This window comes from Capricornis sumatraensis, chromosome 16 (assembly GCF_032405125.1).
Source record: "Capricornis sumatraensis isolate serow.1 chromosome 16, serow.2, whole genome shotgun sequence".
Classification (NCBI taxonomy): Eukaryota; Metazoa; Chordata; class Mammalia; order Artiodactyla; family Bovidae; genus Capricornis; species Capricornis sumatraensis.
In genome coordinates, this window is record NC_091084.1 from 57,180,382 (window position 1) to 57,199,156 (window position 18,775).

Consider the following 18,775-nt stretch of genomic DNA (forward strand, 5'->3'; position numbering starts at 1 on the left):
GCCCTGCTGTCTGGGTGCTGAGCCACAGGGCTCTCCTCCCAAGGGGCTAGGGGTGGGGGTTACCCATCTTCCTGGCCTCTTCTTGTCATGGCATCTGAAACTCAGGAGTTTGAGACTCTTGAAATCAGAAGCTGAGAATTGAGAAACTTCAGATGCTCAGAAGAACCAGGGACTCTTCCGTCTTGAAGAGTCGAAGAGGCCTGTGGCTCACCTCACCCAAGTTGGGTAATGAATGCAGGAAAGAAACCCCACTGCAGACCTGTGACCCGCAGCCCCACCTTGGCTGGGGTCTCAGGCAGAAATCTGTGGGATGTCCCCTCTCTGCCACATGAGCAGACGCACACACACACGCACACACACTTGCATGGAAGCACACTGATGCACATACTGACTTTCACATACACATACATGCTTCTGTGTACACACACGTGGGCATTCACTCACTGGCCCAGAGTCCAGCAGGATTTGAACCCAGCCACTTGGGTCTGGGTGGGAGTCCCTCAGGAAAAGCCCCAGTAAGGAAAGGGGTAGGAGCCCAGGTGCCAGGGCACCAAGGGGCACTGGGGCACACCCATCAGTGAGGCTTTGAAGTTTCTGGGTGATTCTGCAGTGGGTGGCTGAATGGGTGTGCATGCAGAGTCGCTCCAGTAGTTTCTGACTCTTTGCGATCCTATGGACTGTAGCCCCGCTAGGCTCCTCCATCCATGGGATTCTCCAGACAAAAATCCTGGAGTGGGCTGCCGTGCCCTCCTCCAGGGGATCTTTCTGACCCAGGGGTCGAACCCATGTCTCTTATGTCTCTTGGATTGGCAGGAGGATTATTTACCAGTAGGGCCACCTATGTGTGAGGTTGCTTGCAATCCCACTGAGCTCTTGCCTCACTGCCTTGTCAGCCCAAGGAGGTAGCTCAGGCCTTGTTTTTCCCATCTGCCCAGTGGGCTGTTGTCAAGGTTTTCCTTTCTCCTCTTGGGAGGGAGGTTGACCAGGTCACCCCAAGGTTGCGCACATCATGTACGCCACACACCAGCAGGGATGACCTCTCATGTGTGCACAGCCCTCCACAGTTGATGCGTCTTGGTGCTCACAAATAGTCTTGGACTGCTTGGGAGATACAGAGTTAGACAGAACTGGAAGAGTGTTCCAGGGAAGAGAGAGTCAGGGGCTTGCACAGGCAAAAGCCGTAAGATTGTTAAAGGAGGTATTTGTTCTCAAGGGCTAGACTGTCATGAGCTGTTTCAGGGTAAAGGATCCAATGAATATCTTGAGTTTCTGGAACACTGGGCAGACGTTCTGGATGGCTGCGTTAAAACAAGAAGTGGTCAAAGTTCAGATTCCATGTGGGCAGAGGCAGGCATAAGTCACACTTGCTCAGTGGCCTCCCAGCCCCATTTTAGAGAGAGTTCTTAGGAAAACCAACTCCATTTTCATTTTTCCTTCATACCACTAGCGCGTACAAACTCCCCAGCTGGCCAAGGCCTCTCTGCGGCCAGCACTTAAACGGATTTTCCTCCTGGGAAGACAGCCAGCTGTGGAGTTGGGCCTAGCCACGTGGGAAGGAGCTTGGAGGAGGGGCTGCCTGAGGCCGCCCAAGGGGAAGGTGGGGTCAGTCAGGAGGCCCCTGCCTGCTGCTGGTCAGCTGCCCCCTGAGGGACGGGGTCTGGGGTGTGGCCAGTAGAGGGAGCCACCTGTTCCAAGCTGAGGTGTCCTGAATCTACACCCTGGAATCTACATCCCAGGGTATAGATTCCTGTGGGGCCTGAGGGAGGCAGTGTTGAGGGGTGAAGCTGAGAGCTGCCTGCAGGGCTTTGAATGCTGGGCCAGGGACCTGGTGTCCATGGCGATGAGCTTTTCAGCTGTAGACACTCTAGAGCAGGGAGGCAGCCTAGTGAGCCCTGTGTCCATCGCTCCGTCTCAGCAATTGCTAACTCATGGTTGATCTTTGTTTCCTCTGCAGCCCTCTCTCCCCTAGAGTATTAGCGGCTCAGTTGTGTCTGATTCTTTGTGACCCCATGGACTGTAGCCCGTCAGGCTCCTCTGACCATGGAATTCTCCAGGCAAGAAGACTGGAGTGGGTTGCCATTCCCTGCTCCACAAAATCTTCCCAACCCAGATTAAACCCTGGTCTCTTGTATTGCAGGCGGATTCTTTACTGTCTGAGCCACCACAACCCTCTCTCCTGAGGCAGCATATCATTTCCTCTGTAAATGTTTCTGGATGCATCTCTGAAAGATAATGACTTGTTCGAAACAAAGCAAAAACCTGTAATCATAACACTGTAACATAGCTGAAATAATTTTACAGTAATTCCTTACCACCATCAAATATCCGGCAAATATTCTGATTTCCAGTTTGTGTCATAAATGGTTGCATGGATGTTTTACAGTTTGAATCAAATCCAAATAAAGGTCCATTACTTCAGTCTGGTGGTTCTCCTTCATCTTTTCATGTTTTTTTTCCTTGCAATTTATTTGCTGAAGAAATCTCACTTATCCTGTGGGGCTTTGAACCATCTAGATTTTGCAGGCTTTGTTTTCAGGGTGTTGACTAATGTTTGTGCTCTGCATTTCCTGTGAGGTGGGACTTACCTCTGGGGGCATGATAAGGTTCAGGCACAAGGTTTTTGGCACAACTGCTTCGTGAGTGAAGTTCTCTCAGCAGGTACATCATCTCTGGTTGTCTCTTCTGTGACATGGAAACCATCCACATTCCTAAGTGGAGGTTAGAAGCCATGATTGCCTAAATCCATCATTTGTCAGTGGTTGCAAGAGAGTAGGAGGGTGATATTCTTAATTTCTTCCTCTTTTCTTAGCTGGGATTCATCACCAGATAAAGGCCTCCCTCCGGTACTCTTGCCTGGAAAATCCCATGGACGGAGAAGCCTGGTGGGCTGCAGTCCATGGGGTCGCTAGGAGTCCGACACGACTGAGTGACTTCACTTTCACTTTTCAGTTTCATGCATTGGAGAAGGAAATGGCAACCCACTCCAGTGTTCTTGCCTGGAGAATCCCAGGGACGGGGGAGCCTGGTGGGCTGCCATCTATGAGGTCACACAGAGTCGGACACGACTGAAGCGACTTAGCAAAGGCCTCCCTTCATCTTTATAACACTGTTGGTTAATACTGGTTACTTTATAACACTTTATAGAAAAGTCAGGATTTTGTTTTCCCCCTTCACTTTCCAGTTTCAAAAAGATCAGTTGATTCCTTGCCACCCTCTACTAGTGACTAATTATTTGTTTGTGTTAGTATCATCATGATCTCATGAATTTGAACATATTGGATGTGTTTTCACTCATCGCAGTCATTGTCCTTACGGCTGCTCAGCTTGGCCCGTCTATGGCTAGTAGGAGCTTCTTCAGATTGGTCCTGAATATTTTGATTGCCTCCTTGATTTTTTGCATGACCGGATGTGATCTAGAGCAGCAATCCCCAATCTTTTCGGCACCAGGATCTGTTTCATGGAAGACAATTGTTCCATGGATGGGGTGGAGGGGAGATGGTTACAGAGTGATTCAGGTTCGTTACAGCAGGGTTCTCACTCCTCTGAGAATCTAATGCCGCCCGTGATCTGACAGGAGGCGGAGCTCAGGTGGTAACGCAAGCGGTGGATGCTGCCGTGCTTAATCACTGAGTCGTGTCTGACTTTGCGACCCCATGGACTGCAGCCCACCAGCCTGCTCTGTCCATGGAAATTTTCTTCCAAGCAAGAATACTGGAGTAGGTTGCCATTTCATCCACCAGGGATCTTCCCCACTCAGGGATCGAACCCGCATCTCCTGCATTGCAGGTGGATTCTTTACTGCTGAGCCATCAGGGAGGCCTTCATGAGTGGCTTGTCAATACAGATGGACACGTCTCTTGCTGGCCTGCCACTCCTGATGTGTGGCCCGGTTCTCAATAGGCCATGGCACTGGTCCATGGTCAGGGAGTCAGGAACCCCTGGTCTAGTGGGTGTTTGGTTTGTGTGCCCGTGGCAGCTCACATTCCTCTCATTCGGTACCCTGGCTGGCAGAGGGAGGGGCTGGAGGGTGAGAAGACTGGCCTGGGGGTCAAGGGTTGTGATGTGGGGAGGAAATTGAAGCCCACCGGGATCCCTGACATCACAGGCCTTGGAGCCTCATTAGCTGCCTCTTGAGTCACAGAGAGTTCAGAGTCAAGCCCTGGGTTTGTCTAATGATCCTCTTGTGGCCCCAGTGGTACCTCTCAGCTCCTGTGAGAGCTCCTCTTCCTACCTCTCCCAACCCCATCCCATGCAGTCCAGAGCTTTCAGAGTGCGGGGGAGTGGAGGAGGGTGCAGCGGCCAGGCCAGTGTTCTCAGCTTATGGCTCCCCATTGCTCTGGGCCCCTGCATGGACCCATTTATGGTACACTTTTCTGTCCTGAAATCAAGTGTGGGGAAGCGTGCCAGGGATCAGGACAGAGGCCAGCCTGGGAGTTTTCATTGAGAAGGGACGCAGAAGTGGCTGCAAAGGGACCGGCTCGTCTCGAGTCCCTGCTGGGTTCTAGACGCTGTGTCAGGCTCCGGAGCCCTGAGTGTGAATCCTGCCTGTGTCTGTGGGTGGCCTCTGCCTGCGACTTCCTGCCCCCCCTCGGGAGACAGCCCCAGTGTTCTGGGCACTGTGGCCCTTGGCAGGGCTCCATTGGTGCCTGGGGCACCTGTCACTGTGCTTAGCATTTTCATTTTCTTGGTCTCGAGTGTCCCACTAGGGAGTGTTTCTCTTTGCCAACATCCCTGTTGATGGTAAGAGGCATGTAAACAAAAGCATCCTTAACGAGGGTGGCGGTTGGGAATAGATTTTGGACTCCATCTCTGTGTTCAGGCTGGTCTGTGTCTTGGGGTTTATAGCCTCCCAATACATCTCGGGTTTCTCAGCCCCGATGCCTGCGTTCCTGACCCCATACCTGGGAGTGATTTTCTTCTAGAAGGAACCTCCTTATTGTCTTGATGGGGTTTGGCTCTTCTGCGTCCTGTGTCCAGAAGGGCCAGCAGATCCCCTTGACTCGGCAGGGTGAAGTTTTTCCCTGCCTTCCACTTTCTGCTGCCCCAGGTTGCCTCTGTTTGTCTGCGTCTGCTTAGGAGGAGTCAGCTCTCAGGACAGCTGCTCAGAAGCTGCTGCTGGTCCTCCAGGATTGGCCCCACCTCTGTCTTTTCTCCATGGCCCACCATGTACTCCATGTCAGCCTCAGCACTTGCCTGCATGCCTGCCTTTCCTTCCAGACTGGGAGCCTGCCAAGGGCAGGGACCATGTCTGAATCACCTGGGTCCTTGGTGCCAGCATGCCTCTGGGTGCAGAGTGGTGCACGCTGAGACATAACTCAGTATTTGGAAACAGACAGACCTGGGTTGAATCTTGGCTTCAAACCCAGGTCTGCCTGCCTCCAAGGAATGTGTGTATTTTCTAGTTATGTGACCCCAGACAAGTTGCTTCCCCTCTCTGAGCCTTGATTTTCTCATCTGTAAAGTAAGGATGGTTATAATAGTAATCTGTTCATGGGGGTGGTAGTGTGAATTAAACTGAGATACTCGGTGGTGGTCAGAGACTTGGTAAACTCCATGGATTATTTATGGAATTCTAAGATGCTACATAAATAATATTATTAAGAGTCCCAGTGAATGCCTTTGGACTTAGACATTCAGTTACCGCGTTTATTGGGCTTCCCTTGTGGCTCACCTGGTAAAGAATCCACCTGCAATGCAGGAGACCTGGGTTCGGTCCCTGAGTTGGGAAGATCCCCTGGAGAAGGGAAAGGCTACCCACTCCAGTATTCTGGCCGGGAGAATTCCATGGACTGTATAGTCCAGGGTGTTGCAAAGAGTCAGACACGACTGAGCGACTTTCACTTCACCACGTTTATTAAGGACCCTCTCTGGACCAGGTGCTGGGTGGATAGCAGTGACCAAGACTGACGTGTCTCTGCCTAAGATAGGTGACATTCCAGTGACAGTATCAGCTCTGAACACAACAACACACACTTGTGTAATTATAACTGGGGAAAGTGTCTCAGAGGAGAAGTGCCAGGGGCCATGAGATGGATAGACAGGTGTGCTGGCCTAGTCTGAAGAGTCAAGGAGGGCTTCCTGGAGGAGGAGGGTAGGCCCTAAAGGACCAGTGAGAGTCAGCTGGAGGAAGAGCAGATGCAGAGTTTCTAAGCAAAGCCTGGAGCAGGGCACAGCGGGTGGGGACTGGGGTGGATGAGGGCAGAGAAATGAGCCTGGGGAGGTGGGGTAGGGACAGAGCACATGAAGGGTTTGGACCTTATTTTCCAGGGAAGTGACCTGATCAGACAGCTCTCTCTGCTGCTGTGCGGTGCAGGGGTGGGTGTGGCTACTGATGCTGTTACCCTGCCCTAGGGTGAGGATATGGAGGACTGGGCCAGGGCAGTGCCGAGGGATGGAGAGGAGGAGACGCATTTTCAAAGAATGTGGGTGCTCAGATTGGATGGAGAAAGGGAAAGAGGGGAGGCTGGTGTGACTGCCGGCTTCTGGCTCGGGCAGGATGCAAGGAGGGAGTTTCTGGTGGTACCACTGACCAGGCAGGACTGAGATGAATGTGCTATATTTCTGAGGGGAGGATGCAGATGGGAGGGAGGGGGAAGCTCATAGAATCTTAGGGAGCCTCCAGCCCCTGCAAGGGTGGGGACACAGAGGCCCGGAGATAAGAAGGACTCGGCATTGGCTCATGGCAGCCATGGGGAGTGAACCCAGTATTCCTTTCCATTTGATTCCCATTTCCTCAGGAAGCTGGCTCTGACCCTCACTGTGTCCCCATCATGCCTCTCTCCCGATCCAGGTCATCCCAGACTGGAAGGAGCAGGAGTGGGACCCCGAGAAGCCCAACGCCTATGCGGGCATCTTCCACTTCCACTTCTGGCGCTTCGGGGAGTGGGTGGATGTGGTCATCGATGACCGGCTGCCCACGGTCAACAACCAGCTCATCTACTGCCACTCCAGCTCCCGCAATGAGTTCTGGTGTGCCCTGGTGGAGAAGGCCTACGCCAAGTAGGTGCCAGTGGGGGTGGGTGGGCAGCCAGGCTGGGGTGGCGCTGTTCTTGGGCTCTGGGGGTCTTCATCTCGCTGCAGCCACACACACACACAGAGGTGAGGGGCAGGTGCAGACACAGCAAGTTCAGAGCCCGGTACCCAGAGCACAGCCAGCTGAACCTTCGCCAGGTGTGGTGGAGGCCTGGACTGAAGGGCCCCTGGGCACCTCGTGTTAGGTCCTCATATAGTTACTTGCTTCTACCTGGGAAGACGGAGGCCCAGGCAGGTGTCCTGCAGGTAGTGGGGGGCAGAGCCAGCAGCTCCATTTCGGTCGACGGTTCGTTTCCAAAGATCCGAGTTGCCAAGTCCTCCTTGGAGGCCTTGTTGGGGCTGTGCTGTCTCCAAGCCAGGCTGGTCGAGGAGGTTGGGCCAAACCCCTGCTCCCTGGGCCCCCCCTTCCTCCACCCATCGGTCTGTCTACCAGACTGTCCAGCCATTTGAGCTTTGCTGAACCCTCCTTCTGCTCTGTCCCAGGCCCTGTGTTGCCAGCATGGGCTTGAGCAAAGGTTTGCTGAGCTGTGGAAGGCTTTGGGGCGGAGTGACCTGCCCAGGCCCTGCAGGACAGGTGCAGGCCTGGGGCAGTATGGGCAGCAGAGTCAGAGACCAGTTGCTGGCTCTGGAACCAGGAGCCTCTCCCTGGTTCCTCCTTCCAGATGCATTTGTCCCTCTCCTGGGACACACACAGTGTGTGTGTAAATGTAAAGGGAAAAAACAAAAACTCCATCATCAAAAACAAACCCATTAAGGAAGCTTCCATTTTTAATCTTAAGAAAGCAAACCCGCCCCCTGGTGGTCACCAGGTTCCTAGGTGCAAGCTCCTCTCCTCCCATTCTGGGAGACTCACTCAGTGACTTGGTAAGCTTGCTCTTTTTTTTTTAAATAAAAGTTTTATTATTTTTTAAAAAGATTTTATTATTTAAAAAAATTTTCCAAAATAGAATATTTATCATTTTGACCATGTATAAATGTACAGTTCAGTGGCATCAGTTAGTCACAATGCTTTGTACCCATCATCACTGTCTGTAGCCAGTATAGACGGTGATGGTTTTTCATCATCCTCAACATAAACTCTGTTACCCACTACACAATAACTCCCTTTTTATCCCTTCTCCCAACCTTGGGAACCTCCATTCTGCTTTTTTTCTCAATGAATTTTCCTATTCCAGGTAGCTCATATAAGTGGAATACTTGTCCTCCTGTGTCTGCCTTATTTCAATTAGCATAATGTTTTCTGGGTCCATCTGTGTTGTAGCATATATCTAAACTCTGCTCCTCTCTATGGCTGAGCAGTATTCTGTCGTATGTGTGTGCTATGTTTTGTTTATCTGTTTGTTGATAGACACTTGAGTTGTCTCCACATGCTTAGTATTATGAATAGTGTTGCTGTGAACACTGGTGTGCAAATATCTGTTCGAGTGTTTGCTTTCAGGTCTATGTAATGTGTATTGGGTTGGCCAAAAAGCTCATTTGGGTTTTTTCAGTAAGATGTTATAGAAAAACCTGAATGATCTTTTTGGCCAATCCAGTATCTAGACGTGAATTCCTGAGTCATATTGTAGTTCTGTGTTTACATTAAAAAAAAATTTGCAGAGTATTTTTATTTATTTGTTCATTAATTTTGGTTGTGCCATGCAGCATGCAGGCTCTTAGTTCCCTGACCAGGGGTTGAACCCATGCCCCCCGCATTGGGAGCTGGAGTCTTACCCACTGGACCACCAGGAAAGTCCCTGTGTTTACACTTTTGAGTAACGGCCAACTTGTTTTCCACAGAGGGCTGTACAATTTATGCTTGTTTTCTTTTTAAAGTTTGTTTACTTTTTAAATTATAAAATGAATATGTATCTGTTACAGCAAATCCAAAAAATATAGAAAGCCATGCAGGGGATAATAAAACTCTCCCATATTCCTACATGGTCTCCTAGGCCGCTGCTCTCCCCTTCCCAGTTCTGGGCCATCTGGATTAACAAATGAGGCAGCTCCTCTGCTCGGGACAGCATGACATCATCCCCTCAAGGCCCACCCCCTCTGCATGTCTCCATTTCCTCCCTTCCCTCTCCCCACCCCCTCCTCCACCACTGGCAGCTCATCTAAAATCTTTGATGCCTCTTTGGTTTGTTGGTTACTTTGCAAAACCTCTGCTGGTGTTCTGTGGGTATATGGAAGGACGTTTTGCCATATATCCCATTTTGCTTCTCACATTCACATTCAGTATTCTGCCTTTAAGACCTTGACCCTAAAGGAGCCACAGGTGTGTCTCTAGCATCTGACATGTTGCCCATGTGGTATTGTGCTCAGTTGCTCAGTCGTGTCCAGCTCTTTGCAACCCCAGGGACAGTAGCTCGCCAGGCTCCTCTGTCCATTCTCCAGGCCAAGATACCGGAGTGGGTTGCCATTTCCTACTCCAGGAGATCTTCTTGACTCCGGGGATAGAACTTGCATCTCATATATTGGCAGACAGTTTCTTTCCACTGTGCCACCTGGAGTAGATGCTTAATCTTTTTGAAATGAATTATTGTATACGTTTTAGACATAATTGGAATATGACTGTATTGTTTTTTTGAATGTTACAAGAAAGCACTAGCATTTTCCCTGCAGTAAGAATTCCTTTAGCATTTTGCTTAATGGCTGCTTAATGTTCCAGAGTTGAGATGCAGCATTAGTTTTTAAAATCAATTCCCAATGTTGTTAGACATTTAGATGATTTCCAGTTTTACATTGTTATTAATAATGTTAGTCATCCAGAAATGATATGTAAAAAGACATATGAACTTTTAACAATTTTGAAAAGAATTGCTGGATTTCTAGACAGCCTGTTTTTGAAGATGAGGCTGTGAAGGCAAAGGGGAATTTGAGTGACAAAATGGTATGGTTCATGGGATGGATGTTGGCCTCAGAGCTGGAGACCTGAGTTTTGGTATTGGCTCTGTTGTGACCTGCTGTGTGATCTTAGTGGTTCTCTTGACCTCTCTGAGTCTCAGAAATCTCCCCTATAAGGCTGGGGAATGTGAGCTAGGAGTTCTTTCCACATTTCTTCCAGGCTGGCAGGCTGTTACCAGGCCCTGGATGGAGGCAACACGGCGGATGCGTTGGTGGACTTCACAGGTGGGGTTTCTGAGCCCATTGACTTGACTGAGGGTGACTTTGCCAATGACGAGGCCAAGAGGAACCAGCTCTTTGAGCGTGTGCTGAAAGTGCACAGCCGGGGAGGCCTCATCAGTGCCTCCATCAAGGTGAGCACACAGAAACAAGCCCCAGAGGATACCCCCACAACCCTTCATCGACCTGATTGGGGTTGGGGGTGACTATGGCTTCCCAGGCAGAACCCCTACCCAGGCTGGCTTATAAATCAGACCCTCAGCCTCATGGGAGGAGGGGAGCAGTTAGAGGGTGCAGCCCCTCCCCAGGGCTGGACAGCACAAGCCTCAGGTCCCCCCTGCCCTAAGGCCTTGTCCACACTGTTCAACCAGCACCCCATTCTGGCCCTCTCGTATTGGAGAGATGGGTGTCTATACACTCGAGGGTCCCTCAGCCAAGCTTTGAAACAATCAAGCCATGAGGCGGCTGGAAGAGGGGAGGGAGCCCTTTCCGCCTGCTGGCACAGGCCCGGGAGCTGCGAGAGGATCGTCTTATTTCACTGACTGCTCGTATTTTGGGTGGGAAAGCGGGGTCTCAAGCAGAATTTGAACCCATGTTTGGCCGACCAAGCGGTGTATTGATAAAACGACTATCTGGAAAATTAAAAAGCCCTGATTGGCTGACTTCTGTGGTGTAAATACTCCCACCATGGCTGATGTCGAGCTAATGTTTTAACAGCCAGGTTGCAGAATTGCATCAGTGCTAGTGGACTCCAGCACAGCTGTGGGCCTATCCCACTGCAGGTCCCAGGCTTTGTAAAGGGCTGTGAATGCCAGGTCAGTCCCTAACCGCAGAGGAAGGTCGTCGGCGCTGCCATTCCCGCCCCGTCCTGTAGGGGGCGGTGTGCCCCCTGCTCCCGCTGGAGCCCGACAGGCCCCGCCTCTGAGCTGCTGTGTCCCACAGGCAGTGACAGCGGCAGACATGGAGGCCCGGCTGGCGTGTGGCCTGGTGAAGGGCCACGCGTACGCCATCACGGATGTGCGCAAGGTGCGCCTGGGCCACGGCCTGCTGGCCTTCTTCAAGTCGGAGAAGCTGGACATGATCCGCCTGCGCAACCCCTGGGGCGAGCGGGAGTGGAACGGGCCCTGGAGTGACACGTGAGGCCCGGGGCGGGGAGTGGGTGGGGCGGTGGGAGGGGACGCACAGGGCAGGCCCCAGGTGGGTGGGCCGAGGGCCGGGGGCTTGGGCAAGGCCAGGGTGGGCCTCCTGGAGGAGGTGGCGCCAGGGCTGGGGCCTTGAAGGATGTGGGGGAAGATGACATTAGGAGAAGACTGTCTTTGGAGGGGGCTGGGGGTGGATTCAGTGTGGGTGGAGGTCTGCAGGTGGGGAGGAGCTGATTCCTTAGGGGATGTAGAGACCCCTCTGGTGCAAGAGTGAGGAAAGCAGGAAGGGAGGCCACCAGGGGCGGGAATGGGAGTGACTGCCCTGTGCTTGGCTCATGGCCCTGGTGAGGCCAGGAGAGGAGTGGAGCCCAGACCCCCACTGAAGGAGCTCCCTTCATTGAGAGTCAGCTCCCCCTTCTCCCTGAGCCTGAAGCTTGGCTCCCAGACCCCCCAGGTCCTGGCAGCCCACAGTTACCTGCAAGAGTGGGCAGAGAAGGCTTCTTGGAGAGGGACTGGGCATGGCCCTGTGCCCCCGACCATCCACACTGATGGAAGCATTGCTGAGCCATCCCTCATGCCTCCTGTCCCTTGCCAAGGTGGCTCTGCTGGGGTTCCTCCTCTGATCCTCTCCCCTCTTGCCTCCCTGTGCTCACATCCCAGCTCAGAGGAGTGGCAGAAGGTGAGCAAGAGTGAGCGGGAGAAGTTGGGTGTGACCGTGCAGGATGACGGCGAGTTCTGGTGAGTGTGCCCTTGCCCAGGGTAGGTGTCCAGGGTTGAGAGGGGACCCTCCTGTGTGCCAGGCAGGGAGCACTGGACAGGATGGCAGGAGTCAGGGCTCTAGCCAACGCCTCATGGTTAACTTGTTGTGTGACCTTGGACATGTCACGGCATCTCTGTGGGCCTGTTTCTGCCTCTGTGAAGTGAATTGGGCAGAATGGACCATTTTGTCCCCATAGTTCCCCGCTTCCCACCTCAGGGGACCCTGGGCTGCTCTGGTACCCAGGTGGAGCCCTCAGCAAGTAGACCAGGGTCCTGGACCAGGTACTAGTGGGCAATTGACCAGAGGACGTAGGGCACATGGCTGCCTGATGCCAAGAGCAGGTAGGAAGAGGAGAGGCCTCACAGAGGAGCTAAGACTCAGGGTGCAAAGGAGCCTTGTGGAGACCCAGCCCAGAGGCAACAGAGGATGCTTGGGTTTGGGGAGAGTGAGTTCAGGAAGGCAAGGCAGGTGGGCTGGGAAGATCATAACAGCCTGGGTTAAAGAGCATATTCATGATTCCTGTATTCATTCACCGTTGCATTCATTAATTCTACGTTTAGCCCTGGCTGTATTCTAGGCTCAGTGTCTGTCTTCAGCAGGACACTTTATTTGGAGATAGAGCCACTTCCTGGAGGGGTACAGGGTACCCTGTGTGTGGGAGATGCTATGAGGGCTCCAGGCAGACCCAGAGGTAGATGGCAGTGATCCTGGCACCCTAGTGAGGTCCCCTCTTGCAGGTGTCAGGAGAGCTGCTGCAGGGGGCCCCGCTAGGTCCTCTGGTCTGGGCTCCTGTGGACGAGATCCACTTCGCCCAGTCTGGCTCAGGGGCCAGTTGAATTAAAACAGCAGTAGAAAACCCTCATTGGGAATGGAAAGAATTTTTCATAAGGCCTTTCTTATATATCTTCACCCTTGATGCATATATGTGCATATTCTCAAGTATGTGCACACTTGAAGGGGGGTGGGCCCTTCCCCTCCTCCCACCCAGGCTCCTGGAGGGGTGGCAGCATCCTGGTCACTGCAGCTCACCTGGCAAGGGTTCATACCACTAGCTGTGGACTATAATGGATGGAAATATGCTTTAGAAACCGTAGAGGGCTGTACATATCAGTCATTCGTATTAGTAATGATTGTAACAGCCAGCCTTGGCCAACTCCTTTCTGCCAGAAGTTGTACTACATGTTTTTATTGCATCGCTTAGTTCCTGTGCAAACTCTGTGAAGTAGGCAGCTGCTGTTAGATTGATGCCCATTTTACAAAGCAGGAGACTGAGGCCACAGGAGACGTGAAGGGTCCCTGTGAAGCCACATCTGCGCTTGCTGTGTGGGCCATGGTCCAGAGGGTGTGGGGCGGGTGGGTAGCTGGCGGGGAGGGGCCCGGCCGGCTCAGCCCCTTGCCACACCCAGGATGACCTTTGAGGACTTGTGCCGCTACTTCACGGATATCATCAAGTGCCGTCTGATCAACACATCTTACCTGAGCATCCACAAGACGTGGGAGGAGGCCCGGCTGCGTGGCGCCTGGACGCGGCACGAGGACCCACTGCAGAACCGAAGTGGGGGCTGCATCAACCACAAGGACACCTTCTTCCAGAACCCGCAGGTGGGCCTCCCTGGGGACCCCCACCCACTGCCCCTCGAGCAGCTGTGGGGCCCCCGCCAAAGTCCTGCCATGGCCTCCTGTGTGACCCTGGGTACATCCCTGTCCCTCTGTGGATCTCAGCACATCCGTTTGTACAGTGGGGTTGGATGGGCATGTCTGGGTGGTCCTGTCACCCCCAACCTCATGATCTGACCTGCATATGGTCAAGACGAGGAAACAGGCCCGGAGGACTAATGAGTGTCCTGACAAGAGCTACAGGGACATTTTACTTAGAGGCTGAGCTCAGGCTCAGATCCCTCGTTTCCACACACAGTGCTGCTCCTTCCGGGGGAACTCAGCCAGGCTGACTCCCCACAGGGACCCTCCTCTGCAGCCCCCCTGGTCATGACCCTGGAACCCACCTAGTCCTCACTCCTGGTGTGCCTTCGTTGAGCACCAACTGCTCAATGAAGTCTTAAAGTCTTGACGCTGAGCATCCATCATTTCCCCAAGTCCTCCCACCCCGCATGCAGGGTTGGGCATTGTCAGCCCGTCTCACAGATGAGGGACTGAGGCTCAGAGAGGTGATGTGACTCGCCCAAGCACACACAGCTTCTGGAGCCAGCTAGCCCATCTTCCTGGGTAAGGTCTCACTACATGTCCTTCTTTCTCTGCCCCACCCACAGTACATCTTTGATGTCAAAAAGCCAGAAGATGAAGTGCTGATTTGCATCCAGCAGCGGCCAAAACAGTCCACCCGCCGGGATGGCAAGGGTGAAAATCTGGCCATTGGCTTCGACATCTACAAGGTGAGGCCAGCTGCACCCCTGCTTTGGGTGAGGAGAGTCTGAGCTACCTGGGCCTGGGGGAGAACTTTCTGGAACACTTTGGCCTCTGACCTCACCGTGTCACCCTGGACACGTTGGCTGATGCCCTGGGTATGCTGTGACACGGGTCCTGTCTCGGTCCCCACAGATGCCCAGCCTGCCTTGCATTGGCCCCATGGGAACTTGCAGCCTGACCTCTTCCTGCCCCAGAACCACAGGCTGTCTGGACAGGAAAGGGGAGGATTGCTGGCAGCTGGGGCTAGGCTCTGGGAGGCCCCACATTGCTCCTTCCCTCAGGGCTCTGGGCCCTCTGAGTCGGAGGCCTTGCTGGGCACTGGGAGGAGGCATCCTGGGCAGAGCCAGGTAGGGTTCCCACCGACCTCTCCCTGGCCCGGGCCCCGAGACCTTCCACATGTTGTGATGCCCCGTGTGTGATGACACTCAGCATAGACGGACAGTGTGGGCCTGCCAGACACCAAGAACCCAGTGAAATTATGTGTACCTGTTAAATCCATGGCCTGAGTTGAGGCCCTGGCCTTTGGTATGCTGGGTCGTATTATGACATGTCAGTGTGTTGGGACACTCCCTGTGTGCTAATATTGTGACTTTGACGTGGCATGACCTTTGCTGATGTGACTGTAGCTTATCATGGTGCTTATTCCAGGAATGAAATGGTCTAGCATATCCTATAAGCTGGTGATGTCATTTCTGGACACATGCTGTGACCTAGACAGACAGTGCTACTTGGTTCTGTTATGATGCCAGAAACCCCACGGACATTGTCACCAGGGGGATTCCCATTGCCACTGCCTCCCACCCCAACAGCTTCATGAGATATAATTCACAGACCACATGATTCACTTATTTAAAGTGTATTCATAAAGTTGGGCAGCCATCACCACAATCAACTTTAAGACACTTTCATCACCTGCAAAAAAAACCTCAGGCCCTTTAGTCGACATTACCCAGTGTTATCCACCTGGCCCCCCCACCGGCCCCCCAGCCCTAGGCAGAGGCTGGTCTACTTCTGACTGTAGATTTTGCCTATTCTGGTCATCAAGGGGGGCGGAGATGAGAGATGCAGGGTGGGATGAGAGGGGGGCTCTTTGAGACTTAGTGCTTCCACCCCTGGCAGGTGGAGGAGAACCGCCAGTACCGTATGCACAGCCTGCAGCACCGGGCCGCCAGCTCCATCTACATCAACTCCCGCAGCGTCTTCCTGCGCACGGAGCAGCCCGAGGGCCGCTACGTCATCATCCCCACCACCTTCGAGCCAGGCCACACTGGCGAGTTCCTGCTCCGAGTCTTCACTGACGTGCCCTCCAACTGCCGGTGCGTGGGGGCCAGCCGGGGGCCAGGGTTGGCCAGGCCCAGGGCCACTCCAGGCTGACCCACCATATGCAGCCCAGACATGTTCAGTGTCGTCCCAGGCATGAAGCCTGGGCCTCCAGCCTCCCTGGGCTGACCTCAGCACCCATCTCTTTTGCCTTTCTCTCCTCCCTATCCCAGCCTCTCTCATCCACGTGAAGGAACAGCTGCTCACGTGTGCACAGCTCTTCACAGTTTACAAAGAAGCTTTCACTCATGTTGTTTGCTTTTCCTGAACCCTGGGTGGGAGGTCTGACCCCTCCATTTTACAGATCAGAATGGGGGATTGAGGTTGGGGGTGGGTTTCTAAGGTCATGCAGCTAGTGGAAGAGTCCTACTAGGTAGACCCTGAAACCACCCCTAAGCTTGCCTCGGTGCATCCCTGTGCGTCCCCGCACTGCCCTCGCACCTAGTAGGCAGCCCAGAGTCCCACATCCCAGACTGGGGAGGCAGCCTGTGGAATGAGTGGACCTCGGTCCGGCCAGTCTGTGCTGTGTGGGCAAGCCCTTTTCCCCAGTGAGCCTAAGTAAGTAAATGTTAGTCACTCAGTTGTGTCTGACTCTGTGAGACCCCGTGGACTGTAGCCTGCCAGGCTTCTCTGTCCATGGGACTTTTCCAGGCAAGAATATTATTAGAGTGTGTAGTCATTCCTTTCTCCAGGAGATCTTCCCAGTCCAGGGGTCAAATCCCAATCTCCTGTATTTGCAGCCAGATTATTTACCATCTGATTCACCAGGGAAGCCCAGTGAGCCTGATGCTTCCTAGTGTGTAAAATGGGCCTAATAGTTACCTAGCTCTCAGGGCTTTGTGAGGATTAGAAACAATACCTGCTCCATCCCAGCGGAGTGCTTGGCACTGTGTAACGCATAGCACACTGCTTTTCCCTGGGGGAGGAGGGGATACCCCTGGGTCAGGATGCAGCCGCAGGAAGCTGACAGGGGTTTGTTTGCCTGAGTCCAGCATTGCGTGGACTCAGCACTGCTCCTGCCCTTGCCTCGCCCTCTCGAATCCCCTGACTTTCTGCCTTCCTGGTTCCTCTCCATCACCTCCCACCTCTTCTCTGCTCCACACCAGGGAGCTGCGCCTGGACGAGCCTCCCCGCACCTGCTGGAGCTCCCTGTGTGGCTATCCCCAGCAGGTGACCCAGGTACACGTCTTGGGGGCCGCAGGTCTCAAAGACTCCCCGACAGGTGAGCTTGCAGAAAGCCCCCAGCCCTTGTTCCCCAGCCACAGACAACCTCCATAGCTCTCCTGCTCTTACTGAATGAGAAAGCTTTCCTGACATCCACTTTGGGCCCAGCCTTGGGATGAAGCTGGGCACATTGAGCGGAGCAGGCTCTGCCACCTGCCCGTGGGCAGTCTTCAGTGTGCGGGGCAGTCAGATGTAGGATCAGGCAGCTGGGAGGGAGGGTTCAGGGAAGGCTTCCTAGAGGAAGTGGCCTTTCTACAGGTCGTGGAGATGTTAAGGTATGAAACCTGGTGCTCTGGGAAGGGGGAACAGTCTTGGTAAAGGTATGGAGGCCAGAGATAACCAGTGTACCCCTTCTTATCTCTGGAAGTTAGGGAGTTGGCCAGGCTCTGGTCTCCCTTCTGAAAATATGAGCCCAGGCTTCTGATTCCAGAGTTCTGTCTCATCCGGGCCCTGCCCCAGCCCCTACCCTCACCCCATTGCCCACTCCCTCTTACAGGGGCTAACTCTTACGTGATCATCAAGTGTGAGGGGGACAAAGTCCGCTCGGCCGTGCAGAAGGGCACCTCGACACCTGAGTATGATGTGAAAGGCGTCTTCTACCGCAAGAAGCCAAGCCAGCCCATCACTGTGCAGGTGAGCCATCCTGTCTGGTGTCCCTCCTGGGCTCCTGGCCTCATGTTTCCCCGCTCAGAATGGCTGAGCTCAGTGTGGCAGGGACCACAGGGACCCAGGAACGCTGGGTTCTTGTTCCTGCTCTGTGCCTGACCTGGTGTGGCCTTGAGAATTCTCCTGCCTGTCCCTCCTGGAGCCCTGGAGTCCCCTCCGTGGGCTGGGTGAATGGGGTGGATAAGCTGGAGTGATTGTGGGACACAGCAGGGTCAGTCTCCCAGCCACAGACAGTGGTCATCTCTGCCCACCTTGCCCCAAAGCCTTGGGAGTTGTTCCTTAAATTCCCCAGGTGGCAGATGGAGGGGGTGGCTGTTGCCTGAGAGCAGAGGATCAGAAAGCCAGCGTCTTGGGGCTTCCTGGTGGTCCAGTGGTAAAGAATCTGCTTGCCAAAGCAGGAGACAGGTTCAGTCTCTGGTCCAGGAAGATCCCACATGCTGTGGAGCAACTAAGCCTGTGTGCCGCAACTGCTGAGCCTGTGCTCTAGAGCCTGGGGGCTGAGACTTGCGGAAACCTGAGCACCCTAGAGCCTGTGTTCCACAACAAGAGAAGGCACTGCAAAGAGAAGCCTGCACGGCATAACTAGAGAGTAGTCCCCGCTCGCTGCAGCTAGAGAAAAACCCGTGCAGCAATGAAGACCCAGCACAACCAAAAATAAGTAAATGACAAAATTAAAAAATAAAAAAAGAAAGCCAGGGTTCTGGACGTGTGCTTCCTTACCCTCTCAGGCCAAGGTGGCCATGATTCTGAGCTCATTGACAGGAAGCCCTGTCCCCAAGACCCAGGCCAGCATCTCTCTGGGTGAGAAACCAGCTGTACACAAATGCCTGGGGACCCTGGGGAAGCTACTGCACTGGGTCCCACTGGATCTAATCACAGACCCATAGATGTTGGGGTTGAAAGGACCCGTAGGGGCCACTGATCCAACCTTCATACTAAAGATGGGGAAACCAGAGCAGGGGGTGTATCATTTGTCCAAGGTCACCCAAGGTCATCAGCAGAGCTAATAGTGACAGACTTTATACATGGAAGGGAGCTTTGATGGATGGGAGGAAGCCAGAGGCTCCGGAAGGGGCGCAGCCCTGCCCAGGGTCCCTGGTGA

The 18,775-nt window shown here is 53.5% G+C and overlaps 1 protein-coding gene across 2 annotated transcripts in view; it reads left to right on the forward strand.

Annotated features, from left to right (window-relative positions):
* CAPN5 (calpain 5) overlaps window positions 1-18,775 on the forward strand; it is a 36,633-nt gene that overhangs the window by 17,483 nt on the left and 375 nt on the right. For both annotated transcript variants that reach the window (XM_068988989.1, XM_068988990.1), the window contains 9 exons: window positions 6,791-6,999; window positions 10,079-10,271; window positions 11,080-11,273; window positions 11,940-12,017; window positions 13,446-13,641; window positions 14,307-14,429; window positions 15,583-15,779; window positions 16,890-17,005; window positions 17,504-17,640. In XM_068988989.1, coding sequence (XP_068845090.1) covers window positions 6,791-6,999; window positions 10,079-10,271; window positions 11,080-11,273; window positions 11,940-12,017; window positions 13,446-13,641; window positions 14,307-14,429; window positions 15,583-15,779; window positions 16,890-17,005; window positions 17,504-17,640 — 1,443 coding nt within the window. The remainder of the gene's footprint in view (window positions 1-6,790; window positions 7,000-10,078; window positions 10,272-11,079; window positions 11,274-11,939; window positions 12,018-13,445; window positions 13,642-14,306; window positions 14,430-15,582; window positions 15,780-16,889; window positions 17,006-17,503; window positions 17,641-18,775) is intronic.